A 13,587-nucleotide genomic window follows, 5' to 3' on the forward strand; every position below is an offset into this window, starting at 1 on the left:
TGTGAGGGACACCGTCAAATTAGAGAGAATCCAGATGATAGGAAAACATGTCATGTAAGGAGTGGCAGACTTTACTGTGCTTGTGTAGGCTGAATAAGAGAAGGCTTAGTTTGTTTGGGGTTGCTTTGGAGGGCAGGGGGAATCTAGATGTCATTAAATATTTGGAGGGCTCTCATTTGGAAAAAGGCTCAGACTTATTTTGTGCAATTCCAAGGAGGAGAACTAGGGCTGTGGATGGACATGGGAGTAGAAATTAAAAGGAAGCAGATTTTTGGCTTAATAAAAGGAGTACTTTCTAACCATTAAAATTATTCAAAAATACAATAGCCTTCCTGAAAATTAGTGAGCCCCTATTGTTTCAAAGCAGAGGCTGTATTACCATGTGTCTTTCCAGGGACAGCAGGCATTCTTGTGTGGGATGGGAAGTTAAACTAGATGACCCCAGAAACTCTTGTCAATTCTGATGCTTTAAGACCACATCTATGAAAGAATTTTGAAAAGTATAAACTGTAATCCTCATAAAGTTGCTGTTGTATTTAAACTCTGCCTTGTTTATTGCTCCTCTGAGTAAAAACATTTGAATAAATATTTTACCTAAGGTGTTTCAGTTCTCATTTTAATTCTTATAATTCTCTCTCTCATGCTTAACTAGAGTAGCTAGACAGGAACAAGACTTAGGTATTCATGACTGAGAACTCATTTATTAAACACTTAACTATGTGCAAATCACCAGGATTACAAAAGGAGGCAGTCCCTGCTCTCAAGATGCTCCCATTCTAATAACAAGAGCCAACATACATGGTGTGTTTCAGTCACAAGTCAGATGGAAGAGCTCAGTGGTCTTTAGGCTTCAGCTGGAAAGCAAAGGGTAATGTATTTTCTGCAGCACTATTTCTATTCATTAAACCATATCCATTGAACCATTTGACAGTGTCTCTGTCCACTGGCAAGCTCATCCTATGGAGTCAACTATATTACTTTTATACAGATGGCTTTCACATAATGTAACACCACAATCTCTCCCCTGAACTACAATTTTGTCTTTTCAACTACCTAGTAAATATCTCTATCTGAATGTCCTACAAAGAGTTCAAATTCAACATGTTCAAAATTGAACTCTTCATGTTCCCTCCAAAACTTACCCCATGTCCTAAATTCCCTCTTTCCACTGATGGATCCACTATCACAAATCATACAGTAAAAAGTGCCTCTGGCTGGACCTACTGAGCATCCTCTTATCTACCACAGACAGCCTTTGAGGTTTTATTTTTTGTTCTTGCTGTTATTTTTTCCCCTTTTCTTTTAGCCCTTTAAATGGCAAATGAACAATTTGGAGATAATTCAGTTTCTGTATAAAGTACACACTCAATCTTGAACTCCTAAAAACTGTCAAAATGTTTGAATGTAAAAGGATTATCTGGGATTCATTTCATGAGACATTTCGGCTTATTTTCAGATGTTTCTCCTCACTCCAGAGCACTCGGGGCTCTTTCTCAACTAAGCATTAAACCTCAGTTTTTAACATCTGAGGTGAGTTTTGACAAACGCACCTACAATAGGATCATAAATATAGAGTTGGAAGGGACCTCAGAGGCCATTCAACTCAACTCCCACTTTTTACACATGAGGAAACTGAGGCTCAGAAAGGCTAAGTGACTTGCTCAAGGTCATAAAGGTAAGACGTTTCTGAGAAAAGCTTTAAACCCAGGTCTTTCTGAATCTAAGTCCAGTGCCCTATCCACTACGCCATTTCAACTTCTTTGGGCGTGAGGGGTGGGGCGGAGGATGAAAAGCCCCCAAAACTTTCAAGTATTGAAAAAAAATCATCTTTTATAGTTCCTATCCCTAGGACTTAAAGTCATAATATGATTGTGAAATGAGATGTGACTTAAAGATAAAAAACCACAACCCTATCCAAAGCTGATCAGTGAGTAATTAGGAATCAAAAATATACTTTGAATATGTCTAGATGAACCAAAGAAGTAAATAGCAGAACTGAGCAGTAAGTTTATGGCTCTGATCTCTGTCCAAAGTCAATTAAGATCATTCAAATCCCAAACCCTTCTTTTATTCCTCAATAACAAATCAGATTTTCTTTTCTGCCTGAGCTAACAACACAGTCACCTTCCTACTCACTTTACTTTGCCCCTGAACAACCTTAATTTTGCTTCTGCAAAATATTCTCTCCAGATGACATTAGAAAACCTCATTATACAACTCCTTGATATACCACACATTTGGTGATGATAGGACTCATCCTAAATGCCACTTACACAATGATGCACAGGATGAGGGAGGAAGATTGCAGATTCTCAGCATTATAGATCTAGGGTTGAAAGGGTCATGAGAAACTATCTATTTCAACCTAATTCTGTGCCTAAAGAAATTGAGGACCAAGGAGGTTAATGACTTCCCCAAGGTCATATAAACTTGGGCAGGTCACACCACTTTCTGGGCTTCAGTCTCCAAATGTGTCAATTAAGGGGTTTACAGTATCACAGATCTACAGCTTGGAAGAGACTTCAGAGATCACAACCAATCACTTATTTGCAGTTAAGGAAACTGAGGCCCTGGAACAGCAATCACTTGCCCAAAGTTAGAGAGGTAGTTAAGTGTCAGAAGTGTTCATCAAACACTTCCTCTGACTCCAGATATGGGACTCTACCATTCTCATTTGACCGGATCTCCTCAGATGATTCTAGCTGTAATATAATGACTTACATTGTCCCCAAATGTCTTGAACATTCTAGCCTCTGTGTGTCTTTACACCTTTCTACCATTTGGAATGCTCTCTCTGCCCAAATCATGACCATCTTTCAAGGTACAGTTCAATTTTCAGACTCTTCTGCAAAGTCTTTTTTAATCGCTACAATCTATGTTCCCTCCATCTTTTGGACTTTAGTGATTATAGTCCATACAACTCACACGACAATGAATCTACCATCACTACTTCTACTCTTTTATATCTGTATAAAACTTCACAGGCACAAAGTAGTTTTCACATCCATTATCTCCTTTGATCCTTACAACAATGGTCTTAGAGAGGTGGGACAGTATGCTCTGTTTTATAGACGGGAAAACTTATGATCAGAACAGTGAAAGGATATAGCCAGTAAAAGGGTGATGGCTTAAACCTAGGTCTTCAAACTCCAAAACCAGTCCTTTTATTTATTAAAAAAATCCTTTCTATCATTTTCCTTTATTCTCTTTATTATTTATTGTTATTTAATTTCTTCTGTATTAAAATCCAGCTTCACTGTAAATTCTTTGAGAAAAGGAATAGGGTCTTATAAATCTTTACACATCCCATAATGCCACACACACAGTGTTTTACACCTAGTAGGCATTCAATCAATGATGGATCAGATCTTATTTATTTTGCCCAAATTCGAATCAAATGAGATGATGTTTGTAAAAATTTAGAACAGTGCTTAGCATATAGTAGGTGATTAGCAAACTTATTCCATCCCTCTCTCCCCACCAAATGTCTCCATGAAATTGGTTACCTAGAGCTTGAAGAAGGTAGGAAGGGCTACTGCTAGCATACATTTCATCATCAGAGATATGCCTACAACTACTTTTTTTAAGCCTTTCAGTTTGTTTTTTATTTTATAATCTATAATTTTACAATTTTATAATCTATAATCATTTCTTGTACCATTTTTATTTGTAATCATACAAGTTGTAAGTACTATTCCACGAAAAGAAAACAATTGTTGACATATAGCCTTGTTCCTCAGGTTTATTTTTTTTATTAAAGCACAGAGAAGAAGATGTCTTTCTCCTCAGTCCAGTTTTCTTCTTCATTCTACCAAATAGGTACATTATCTGTGATATTTCAGATGATTATAAGTTGGATTTTCAGCAAGTGCTTCTGAAGTATCTCTATATCTTTAACATATTTCTCACTGTGGTACAAGTGGAAAAAACAGCAGTCAGGACTTTAAATTTCAATTTTATCACTTTCTTTGGGAAGTCACTTCTCCTTTCTGAATCTTAGTTTCCTCATCTGCAAATTGGCAATATTTCCACCTTCTCTGACTACCTCACAGGGATCAAATGAGGCCATGTGTGTGAAAGGGCTTTGTAACTATACAGCATTACAGATGTGTAAGGTGAGCCAGGTAATGAGGTAGCCTTGAAATGGTTACTTTCTGCTATACTTATCTCTAGTTACAGAGAAAGGATGCTTTTGGGATTCCTTGAAATAAAAATGAAAAACAAACAACCATTCTGATGAACTGATAGTTTTACCAAGGCTACAAAACATATTTGAATGCTTCACCTTAAAGCTCTCAAGAACCTATCACTGCCAAGGAAAGAAATGTCACGGCCTTTCCTGGGCATTGGATGTTATTCTTGAACACTATTTTTATGGAAGTACAAGGAAACAGGATAGCTCTCTAAACTGAAGGGCATGTAGAGAAGTACGATGGCATCAGCAATGGCATCGAGAATGGAATCTATTTTACCAGTGTCTCCCTCTTATTTCTCAAATGAAGGTTTGCTAGTATAAGAGACAGAATATGAAGAAAAGAACCCTATCAATTTCAGGAAACCACTGTCAAATGAAAAGGGCACTTACCCAAGTAGGAGTGCCATCCTTAGACGTGATTCTACAGGCAAAAAAGGAATGTGTGTGTGTGTGTGTGTGTGTGTGTGTGTGTGTGTTCAATCTGTAAGTGCCAATGAATTGTCATCAATCAACTTCACTAGTGCCTTTTTTCTGTTTCCTGTTACACACACACATCCCAAAGCTCTTTGATCTTACTGTACACCAAAGGTCAAGCTTCAATAGATCAGTTAGGAAAGTTTCTGATAACAGCATCTTGGAATCTTGCAAATGTGGTTCTACAATTTCAGTATCTTCTAGGAGGAAAGATTGGCTAAGTTTACACTGGGGAGGCTCTCCAAACATGAAGGCATTATTGCCACCTATATTGCACTGTTGATGGGGCTGCTACCCTTGAAGTCCGCCTGAGCAACTGCAGTTGATATTAGTTATAGTGCAGGTGGACTTTCTCAAATAACCGGAGCCCAACTTTTCTGAATTAACAATAACAGAGAGTGTTTTCTGGATTTCTAACTGTGAATCCATAAATTCATAGCTGTGAGGTTAAATAGTTTGTCTTTTTGTTTTGTTTGCTTGGGGCTTGAGGCTTGAAGAGAGGCAATAAATTCAGACTTAGATCATAGAATATAGATCATAGAATTTTAGAATTGGAATGGACTTTAAAAAGATCACTCAACCCCCTCATCAGATTCTTTCCCAAATAGTTTGGCAGGAAATTTTAACTTTCTTAAATCTGTGGTGGCCTGTTTGATGTCATTGGAGCTAAATTCAGACAAAAACAGACCCTAAACACATCAAAGATATTATTCAATTCTGCTTTGAAGAGTTGAAGGAAAAATGAAGTCTGTTATGCTCAGGGAAAAGGCCAACACAGTTGCTTAGGAAAGAGGCCCAGTTTTTAGAATCAATGCAAAGGGATAAAAGGAGGGATGGAGGTGGACAAAGTCAATGTCAGACCCTGAAGGCAAAATACATTAATTCACCTCCTTTCTTCTTTTGGAATTGAGGAATTAAGGGATATATATATATATATATATATATATATATATATATATATATATATATATATATATATATATATGGGGAAAATGTCAAGTATAGCCTATATGGAAATGGCAGATTTTCAGGGAGTATCAAAGAAAAGGGATAGACCCCACACCATGTCTTGCTAACTGGTAAGGAAAGAACAGGTGTTCATGAGTTCAGAAAGGCTGCTAAATCAAGACATCCATCTGACTTTAAACAGGAATGACTTCAAACTAATATCATCAGCTGACTTGACACCCTTGAGGGTGCTAGCTGTCAATTCTCCCCTGGCTATCTTTCTTAACCCCTTTTCCTTAGGCTTCTTTCTGGTTTTCTCTCAATCAGTAACCATGCTCTGAGCCACTGGAGAAACTGTCAGTGCCATCAACATTATTAATCTTCAGTGGTCATGTCAATGACAGTCACCACTCATTTAAGTCCCCTCCCTTCCTCTCCTACCAAAAATGGATAAAAATAATAGAAGTACATTAGGACTTGAGTAGATATGCTAAGTCTGGGGAAATAAACAAACTGATTGGCACAATTTTTAGAAAGACACAAAGCTTTCTTATCTGCTGTAGAACTTCTAGTTTGTTCCAAGTAGGAAACCTTTTCTTTTTGGTATAGATTCAATAGAATGAATTTGTAAGGTTTGCTGCAAAGCAAATCTTAAGTTAAATCATATTGGAAACAGTCCCAGCTTAGAAAAAATAGTTCTAAGAGTCCTATATAAAGACTTCTGACCCCTCAACTGAACCAAAATTTCAGAATGTACCCACAAAGTGGTTTACATTTCAGATTTGATGAGCCTGAACCACCTGTGCGTATGGGACAGAGTACACCTAACTTGCTTCCCCGGGGGATGAAGCACGTGACACTGACCATCTTAATAATGCATTCTAACCACATGAAATAACCAGTTCTAATCTGGTGCATGTTGTAGTGATGAGCTGGCAAAGGGACCCTGACCTTCTCTACAAACAAAAGAAAACAAACAAACAGGAAAGAAAACTTGTCAAGGCTCATGTTGCTAACAATATATTTGAGATATCCGTCACCAGAGATGGTACCCTGGACAATAACATACACAGTCCCAGAACAATTGATCTATGCCTATTCAGTGCTTAAACATGATATCTCCAAGGCCCCTGATACATAGGATATAATTTCTTGGGGAAAGTATACCTACCCAAGACTGAACTTTGCATCTGGTGGAAGTACTGGTTCTTTTTCTTAAGGAAAAAGAGATGAATAGAGATAAACTGGTAGATGACATAGCGATATGGATCCATAATTCATTGGAGACAATAAGAATACATTTCTCTGTGCATCAAGGGGTAACTGATACACACACAGATGGGTCTTCCTGGACTGTCAGCGAATTTAACAAATATGGATAAAAGGCCTACTATGTAGACAACGTATTCTATGAGATGTTGGAGAAAACATAAAAATGAATTAAGACCTATAACCTTCATGGAGTACAAAATCAAGTAAAAGGATAAAATCAGAGTTCTGCAAAGAATCAAAGTGACAGGACAATTCTTATAAAGCAACCTACCGAACTCTTCTTGCAGGATGGACATTTTCTCTGAGGACACCCAATTCTTGACCCAATACATGGAGCTCGGCCAATTCCTTCTGGCTCAACCATACTGAGCTTGTCTTTGACCTTAAACATGAGGTATAACATGATTAGGCTCTGAAGTTTAAGATTAAAAATATCTGGTAACAATGTGCCACCCAATTTCTAAAAATACACATACTTTTCCCAGCTGACAAAATCTACAGCCTTGGCTTTCCCATTCTGATATGTTCATGGCCCTTGGGATCAGTTGTGACATTAATGCACACAAAAAGGTAAAGGTCTTTAGAGATCGTTTGGTACCAACCCATCATCTTAAAGATAAGGAAACTGAGGTCCAAAGGGTTAAAGTGACTTACCCAAGGTTACAAAGGTAACTAGAGGCTAAGCAGGGATTAAAATCCATGCTGCCTGACTTTCAGTCCAATGCCTTAAATCCAACAAATTTATCTCTGCATATCTTTAGTATAGAGCTCTCTATTTTTTCCCCAGTATTCTATGATCAATATTTACTTAGGTGTTGAAGCTGTTATTCATTCATAAGCATCGTCTCTATCATTCATTCCTTGAAGCATATTTTAAGGAAATGTAATGCTTTTTTTCTTATAGAAGTTCATCATTTGAAACCGCTGTCTTCATTAGCATATTCTACATGTAACATCAGCTATGAAAAGTTGAGAAACTTCTCTCTGTCCAAGATTTAGACCTTTTAGAATTGCTTAGGGATTTTATTTATATTTAGGCCATGACCTCCATTCATCTAAACTGAACAAGAGGAAGCTATTGGCAAAGTCTTTGAGCACAGGACTGGGAGACCCAACTTGTAGAATTCAGACCTTCCCTTCAGACTTCATGATGACTTGATCACACTTTCTCTTAGGCAAAGATTCACTTAGCATATAGATTTCAATCACCAATTCAAAGACTCTTAGGGCTTTAAGGTACATTAGAGTCACCCAGCCTAATCTCTCATCTCACTCCCCAAATCTCTAACGTCTGCCAGACAGATGGTCATCTAGCCTCTCCTCAAGCTCTTCCAATGATGGGGAGCTCAGTACTTACGACAAGACCTCATTCTCATTCTGGACACCTCTGACGATTAAGATAATTTTTCATGGTCTAATAAAATCCATCTCCCCACTGGTACTTACTCTGAGTTAGCCTGACAAAGGGGTTTAGAAACTTGATCCATGCATCTCTCCTCACGTCACATCCTCTACCCTACCCCAGACCCTCATATAACCTCCTTTAAAAACAAATAAACAAACAAAAACCTCATACAGAAGCATTTCTGTTCCGTGACACCATTAGGTTACCCTTCTATCCTTTTCCCAGAGAGACCTCACCATCTTTTCCTTGCTTTGTTCTGCTTCCCTCATTTGATTGTAAGTTCTCTGAGGCAGGGAGTGCATTGTTGTAAAACAACATCTAATATCTCTCTTTGAAGCTTGTAGTGGGCTCCATACCTACCAGGATCTTAACCACTGCTCTAACTGACCTATTACTATTGACTGAAATCGTGACACAGGACTGAATTTGGGAAACGTTCATTACAGTTACGATTATTAAGAAGAATAGCTAGCATCTATATAGCATTTTATGGTCTGGAAAGCACTGGGATATGGGTGCTATTTTTATCCTCATTTTACAGATCAGGAAACTGAAGATGAAAAAGGTTAAGTGACTTACCCAGCTGAGGCAGGATTTTAACTCAAGACTTCCTGATTACAAGTCCAGTATTCTATTCACTATGTCACTTAGCTGCCTATGGGTCTTCCTTTTAAAAAAAATTTGGGAGGGGGGAATGGGGAGAGCCAGAGCTATAATTTCAGAACTCTTATGAAGAAACTCTCTCTACCAAAGCACACTGGCTTTGCAACTAACCATTGTTTTTTTTTGTTTTTGTTTTTTTGTGAGGCAACTGGGGTTAAGTGACTTGCCCACAGTCACACAGCTAGTAAGAGTTATGTGTCTGAGGCCGGATTTGAACTCAGGTACTCCTGACTTCAGGGCCGGTGCTCTATCCACTGTACCACCTAGGTGCCCCAAAATAATTGGTCAACCAAATAGTCACCTCTTCTTTTCTTTTCTTTTTTTTCATTATTTTTTGGCAATTGGGGTTAAATGACTTGCCCAGGGTCACATAGCTAGTAAGCATTAAGTGTTTGGTCTGAGACTGGATTTGAACTCAGGTCCTCCTGACTTCAGGGCTGGTGCTGTATACATTGTGCCACCTAGTTGCCCCTCAACTAACTGTTGTATAGAGTTAACCATGGTACCGATTTGATCAGGGGCACACAGTCATTAAGTGTCAGAGGCAGGCCTTTAACCCAAGTCTTCCTTGCTTTCAGACAAGTTTTTTAGTTCCTACATGACACCATTTCTTGCCATGGTCATACGTTTCTTAGAGTTCCAATATGTCCATAGTAGTGACTGGGGAAGAGGCCTGAATGGGATATGGTGGGTTTTGGTTTGTTGTTTTTACTGTTGTTGGGTTGTTTTTTTTTTTTTGGGGGGGGGAAGAACTAGCCCAGGTTTATTTGCAAGGCCATTGCTAATTCACGGTTTTAAAAACAGTACCCCACAGGGTGAAGTATAAATACCTCAGCCTCTCTAAGGGATGCCTTTTAAAAGTTCCATCTCAGAACATGCAAGTCCTCCTTAGAAGACTGTGTCCCACTAGAGAACTGCATGCTAATGTAAGTTAGGCTATCCAACCTTCTCTTTTGCATTCGTTTTCAAATGAAGAAGTCTAAGCTAACAGCTGGGCCGGTGAAGCTTTACCAATTCATGATAAGAAGAAGAGGCAAGGCTGGGACAACTACCTGTCTGCCACAAAGCAAGTGACACTGAGGCATCAGCATTAGGATCTGATACCCTCACCTCAATTTGATACTGCATGTTGTGTGACAATCTCCTCTACACATTTATCTGAGAGCCCAACATATTATCTGAACAGCTGCCAGTGGACGAAGGGACAGCGTCAAAACAAAATGGCCTCAAGTATCTATGTCAAGGTAGGGGAGAGGGAGGAGAAAAATATATCCTGGTAGGCATTATCTGTAGTTTATCAGTGCTTGTCTACACGAAGTCCTGCCACAGCTTGAGCCTTGCCATTAACAATCTGATATTCCCTTCCCGCCAGTCCCCATCTGCCTCTCTCTAAACAGGACCTGTTTTTACCCTAGAAGTTGTCAGATGAAGAGCAGGACATACCCAGGTGTGAGGTGCAACACAGCATGAATGAATGCCCTGGCAGACAGCCCAGATCTTAGAGGCAAGGGAACCCAGAATAGGGCACCAAAGTTAGAGCTGAATCCCAGCATGGGCCACATAGCCTGGGTAGCTGTGGAGACCAAGTGACTTTTCTGCAGTAAGATCAGGAACCACTGCCCCAGGACCCCCAGCACTGAAGCAGAAGTAGCGAAAAGGCAAGAGGCAAGAGAAACTAACAGGCACTAAAACTGTGGGACACATGGGGAGGTGAGGAGGAAGGGGAGGAATTTGACCATCTCTTTTCTCATATCATCATTCAGGTTCTTCTTCTTCCTGCCAGAAGTAGCCATAGACACAGTTTACACCCAAGCTGTCAGTCAAGAAGAGGCCAGCTCTAAAATGTTCATGATGAGCTCCCTTCCTCAATTAGAGAGAGATAAATCACAGCTCTTCCCAAAGTGGATAGAGCAACACACCCATCAATTTCTATGGCACCAAATATAAACAGCAAATGATGCTCTTGCAAAACCTCCGAGACAAATTATATTTTATGTATTTAATTTCATCTGCCAAAATGTGTGTGTTGGGGATGGGGGGGGGCGGCGAGGCTCCCTTTCCACCCTTACTGTCATGTAACATTTTTGAAATGCACCAGTTGCTTGACATTCAACCTAAAGTAGAAAATCTGTATCATTTCCTCCTACCTTACCCTCATCCCTCCCCCATTTGTCAGTATTTAAGACTTAATGAACTCTTGGCGGGCTCTGCCTTCCCAGAGCTAAATGTTCATGATTGCTATTTAATGGTGAGCTGTCCAATTCAAACACATGCCAAGAATCCTAGTCGATCATCAGAAATATGTATTTATTGATGGCTGGTTAATCTATGGAGAGGTTTTCTGAGAGAACGCCATGCTCCCTGAGAACCACTAAGCTGTGTACCTTGCCATTTAAAATCACCAGGGGATCTGCAGTAGGATGGTGAATTAGTCCTAGTAGACTTCTTACTTCCCCCTCCTCCTCAACCCTCCATTGATAATCTCCCAGTGGCTGCAAATGAACACAGGGAAGAGAGAACACTTGCAGCTTTTTAAACCTTTTGGTGCAAGAGACTCGCTGCAAATGAACATTCTGAGTAAACAAAACCCATCAGGCCCCGGCAAGGGTCCGAAGCCTGATTGGGCTAAAAACATCACGATGGAATCTGCAATTGGCAAAGTAATTGGCGTTATTACAGCTGATGGGAAATTTCTGATGCTGCCTGTGTGCTCCCCTTTTGAAATAATACTAAGCCATTTAATTTGTTCAGTTCTCATCGGGCTGATTGCTCTTTTCTTCTGGAGTTTATCAGGAATGAAATGGATTGTCTCTGCGGACTAAGATTTTATATCTTTTTTTTTTTTAAGCTCCCTCCTCCCTTCCCCTGCCAGAGTTTCAAGATAACAGCAGGGATCTATTGGTCCTCATGATGTAATAATTGTGGATGGCTGGTATTCAGGTGTCACTGAAAACTCTATATTTCTCAGATTCAGCTGGAGGAAAACGGTTCGTGTTCCTCTTTGTAACAGAGAGATGAGTGACATTCAAACCCAGAATGATGCTGATACTTTGGCAAAGGCTAGTGAAACTGGTAAGGATCCGTAATAAGCCCCATAGTGCTGCTATGAGATGTTACAGTGTTGTTGGATGTGGGTATATATAGGTAGAGGGAGAACTGACAGGAATGATCCCTGGAACAAACACATCCCTATGATTGATTCCATTGCATTTGACCAACCAATATTTATTGAGTGTCAACATTTGCCCCAGAAACTTTCTGGAAATTACTTGTCCTGCAACACCAGGTATCTGCAGGCCACTGTAGGATTCTTGTTCCTATCCCAAATCAGGAAACTTAGCACGTTTATGTTTATGAAATTCAGAAAGGGTCTGAGCTGGGGCTAAGCACTTTTTCTCCCTCTTTTTCTTCTAACAGCTGTTGTCATCCACATGGTAGTTATCCACTAGCTGTTGCAATTAGGATTCATAAGAACCGGCACTGTTGCTGTACCTGTGGATGTCACCCTGACTTTTAAGTCCCATCAAACCTGAACCCAAGAGATCCCCAACCTCATCACTTTTGGGAGCTGACAACAGGAATGAACAGGAGCCATTGAGTTTATAGGTGTGAAGAAGGTCACTTTATAAAATTTGAGAGAAAAGGAAGAAAAAATCTTCTCAAAAACGATAAGCCAGCCTCCCTACTCAAGAGGGCTTCTACCACTTTACAGTACAAATCTCCTTTTCCTGTTGATTTTCCTGATAAATCACTGGACTTGTGCTTTTTCCTTATGAATATTCAAGCAAGTCCCCTATGGATAGGAGTTTTATTTCTTGGATTTGTATCCCAGTACCTAGCACACTGCCTAGTACATAGAGATGTTTTTAAAAAAAGTACATGTTGATTAATTGATTGATTGATGCACCAAATGAAAAGGAAGAAGCCAAGAAATCCCTGCATTTTCATTTTAGAGGCCAGGAATTTTTTTTTTGAGTATAAAAGAATGATGGGAGGGGAATTCAGGAACTAAGTCTATCTGCTTCGGGATTTAACACTAAGAAATGGAAAGTTAGGCATCAAAGCATCACTCCACGCGTGCTTTCCATGATAATGACAACAATAATGATGATAATAACTAGCTCTTACATAGCAATTGAAGGTTTACAAAGTTCTTTACATCTATTATCTCATTTAATCCTCACAATAACCAATGCTATTATTATCCTCTTTTGATAGATGTAGAACTTGAAGCTAAGAAGTTAAGTGACTCACCTAAGGTCATGCAACTAGTAAGTGTCTGAGGTAGTATTAGAACTCAGGTCTTCTTCATACTAAGTTCAGCAGTCCATCCACTGAGTGACCTAGCTGTCCTTTTGAGGTTTCTCAAAAACAAATAAAAAACTATACAAGTCTTAGGCATATACAATTAAACTATCTGGTGTTTCACTAGAAGGTGGGTAAGGTTGCCATATGTAGCATCTTCTTCACAAATATTTTTTATTTATTTCAATAAACCACCTATTTATGGAGCAAATTCTATGGACTCAATCCTATGGCAGATATAAGAGGAGTATAAAACATGAGACCTGTTCTCAAGGACCCTGCAAAATGTACGTAAATAACTATGACATAAGGGTGAGTGAAATAA

General features: G+C 39.3%; 1 protein-coding gene across 6 annotated transcripts in view; it reads right to left on the reverse strand.

The window, feature by feature from the left end:
* The window catches only part of SETBP1 (SET binding protein 1), a 537,494-nt gene that overhangs the window by 228,342 nt on the left and 295,565 nt on the right, over nucleotides 1–13,587 (reverse strand). For 5 of the 6 annotated variants that reach the window (XM_020985737.2, XM_020985739.2, XM_020985738.2 and 2 more), the window contains exon 4: nucleotides 7,161–7,271. The exons of the other annotated variant lie outside the window; for it this stretch is intronic. In XM_020985737.2, the coding sequence (XP_020841396.1) occupies nucleotides 7,161–7,271 (111 nt within the window). The remainder of the gene's footprint in view (nucleotides 1–7,160; nucleotides 7,272–13,587) is intronic. 6 annotated transcript variants of the gene reach the window in all.

This window comes from Phascolarctos cinereus, unplaced genomic scaffold (genome assembly GCF_003287225.1).
Source record: "Phascolarctos cinereus isolate Bilbo 61053 unplaced genomic scaffold, phaCin_HiC Scaffold_4;HRSCAF=312, whole genome shotgun sequence".
NCBI classification, from domain to species: Eukaryota; Metazoa; Chordata; class Mammalia; order Diprotodontia; family Phascolarctidae; genus Phascolarctos; species Phascolarctos cinereus.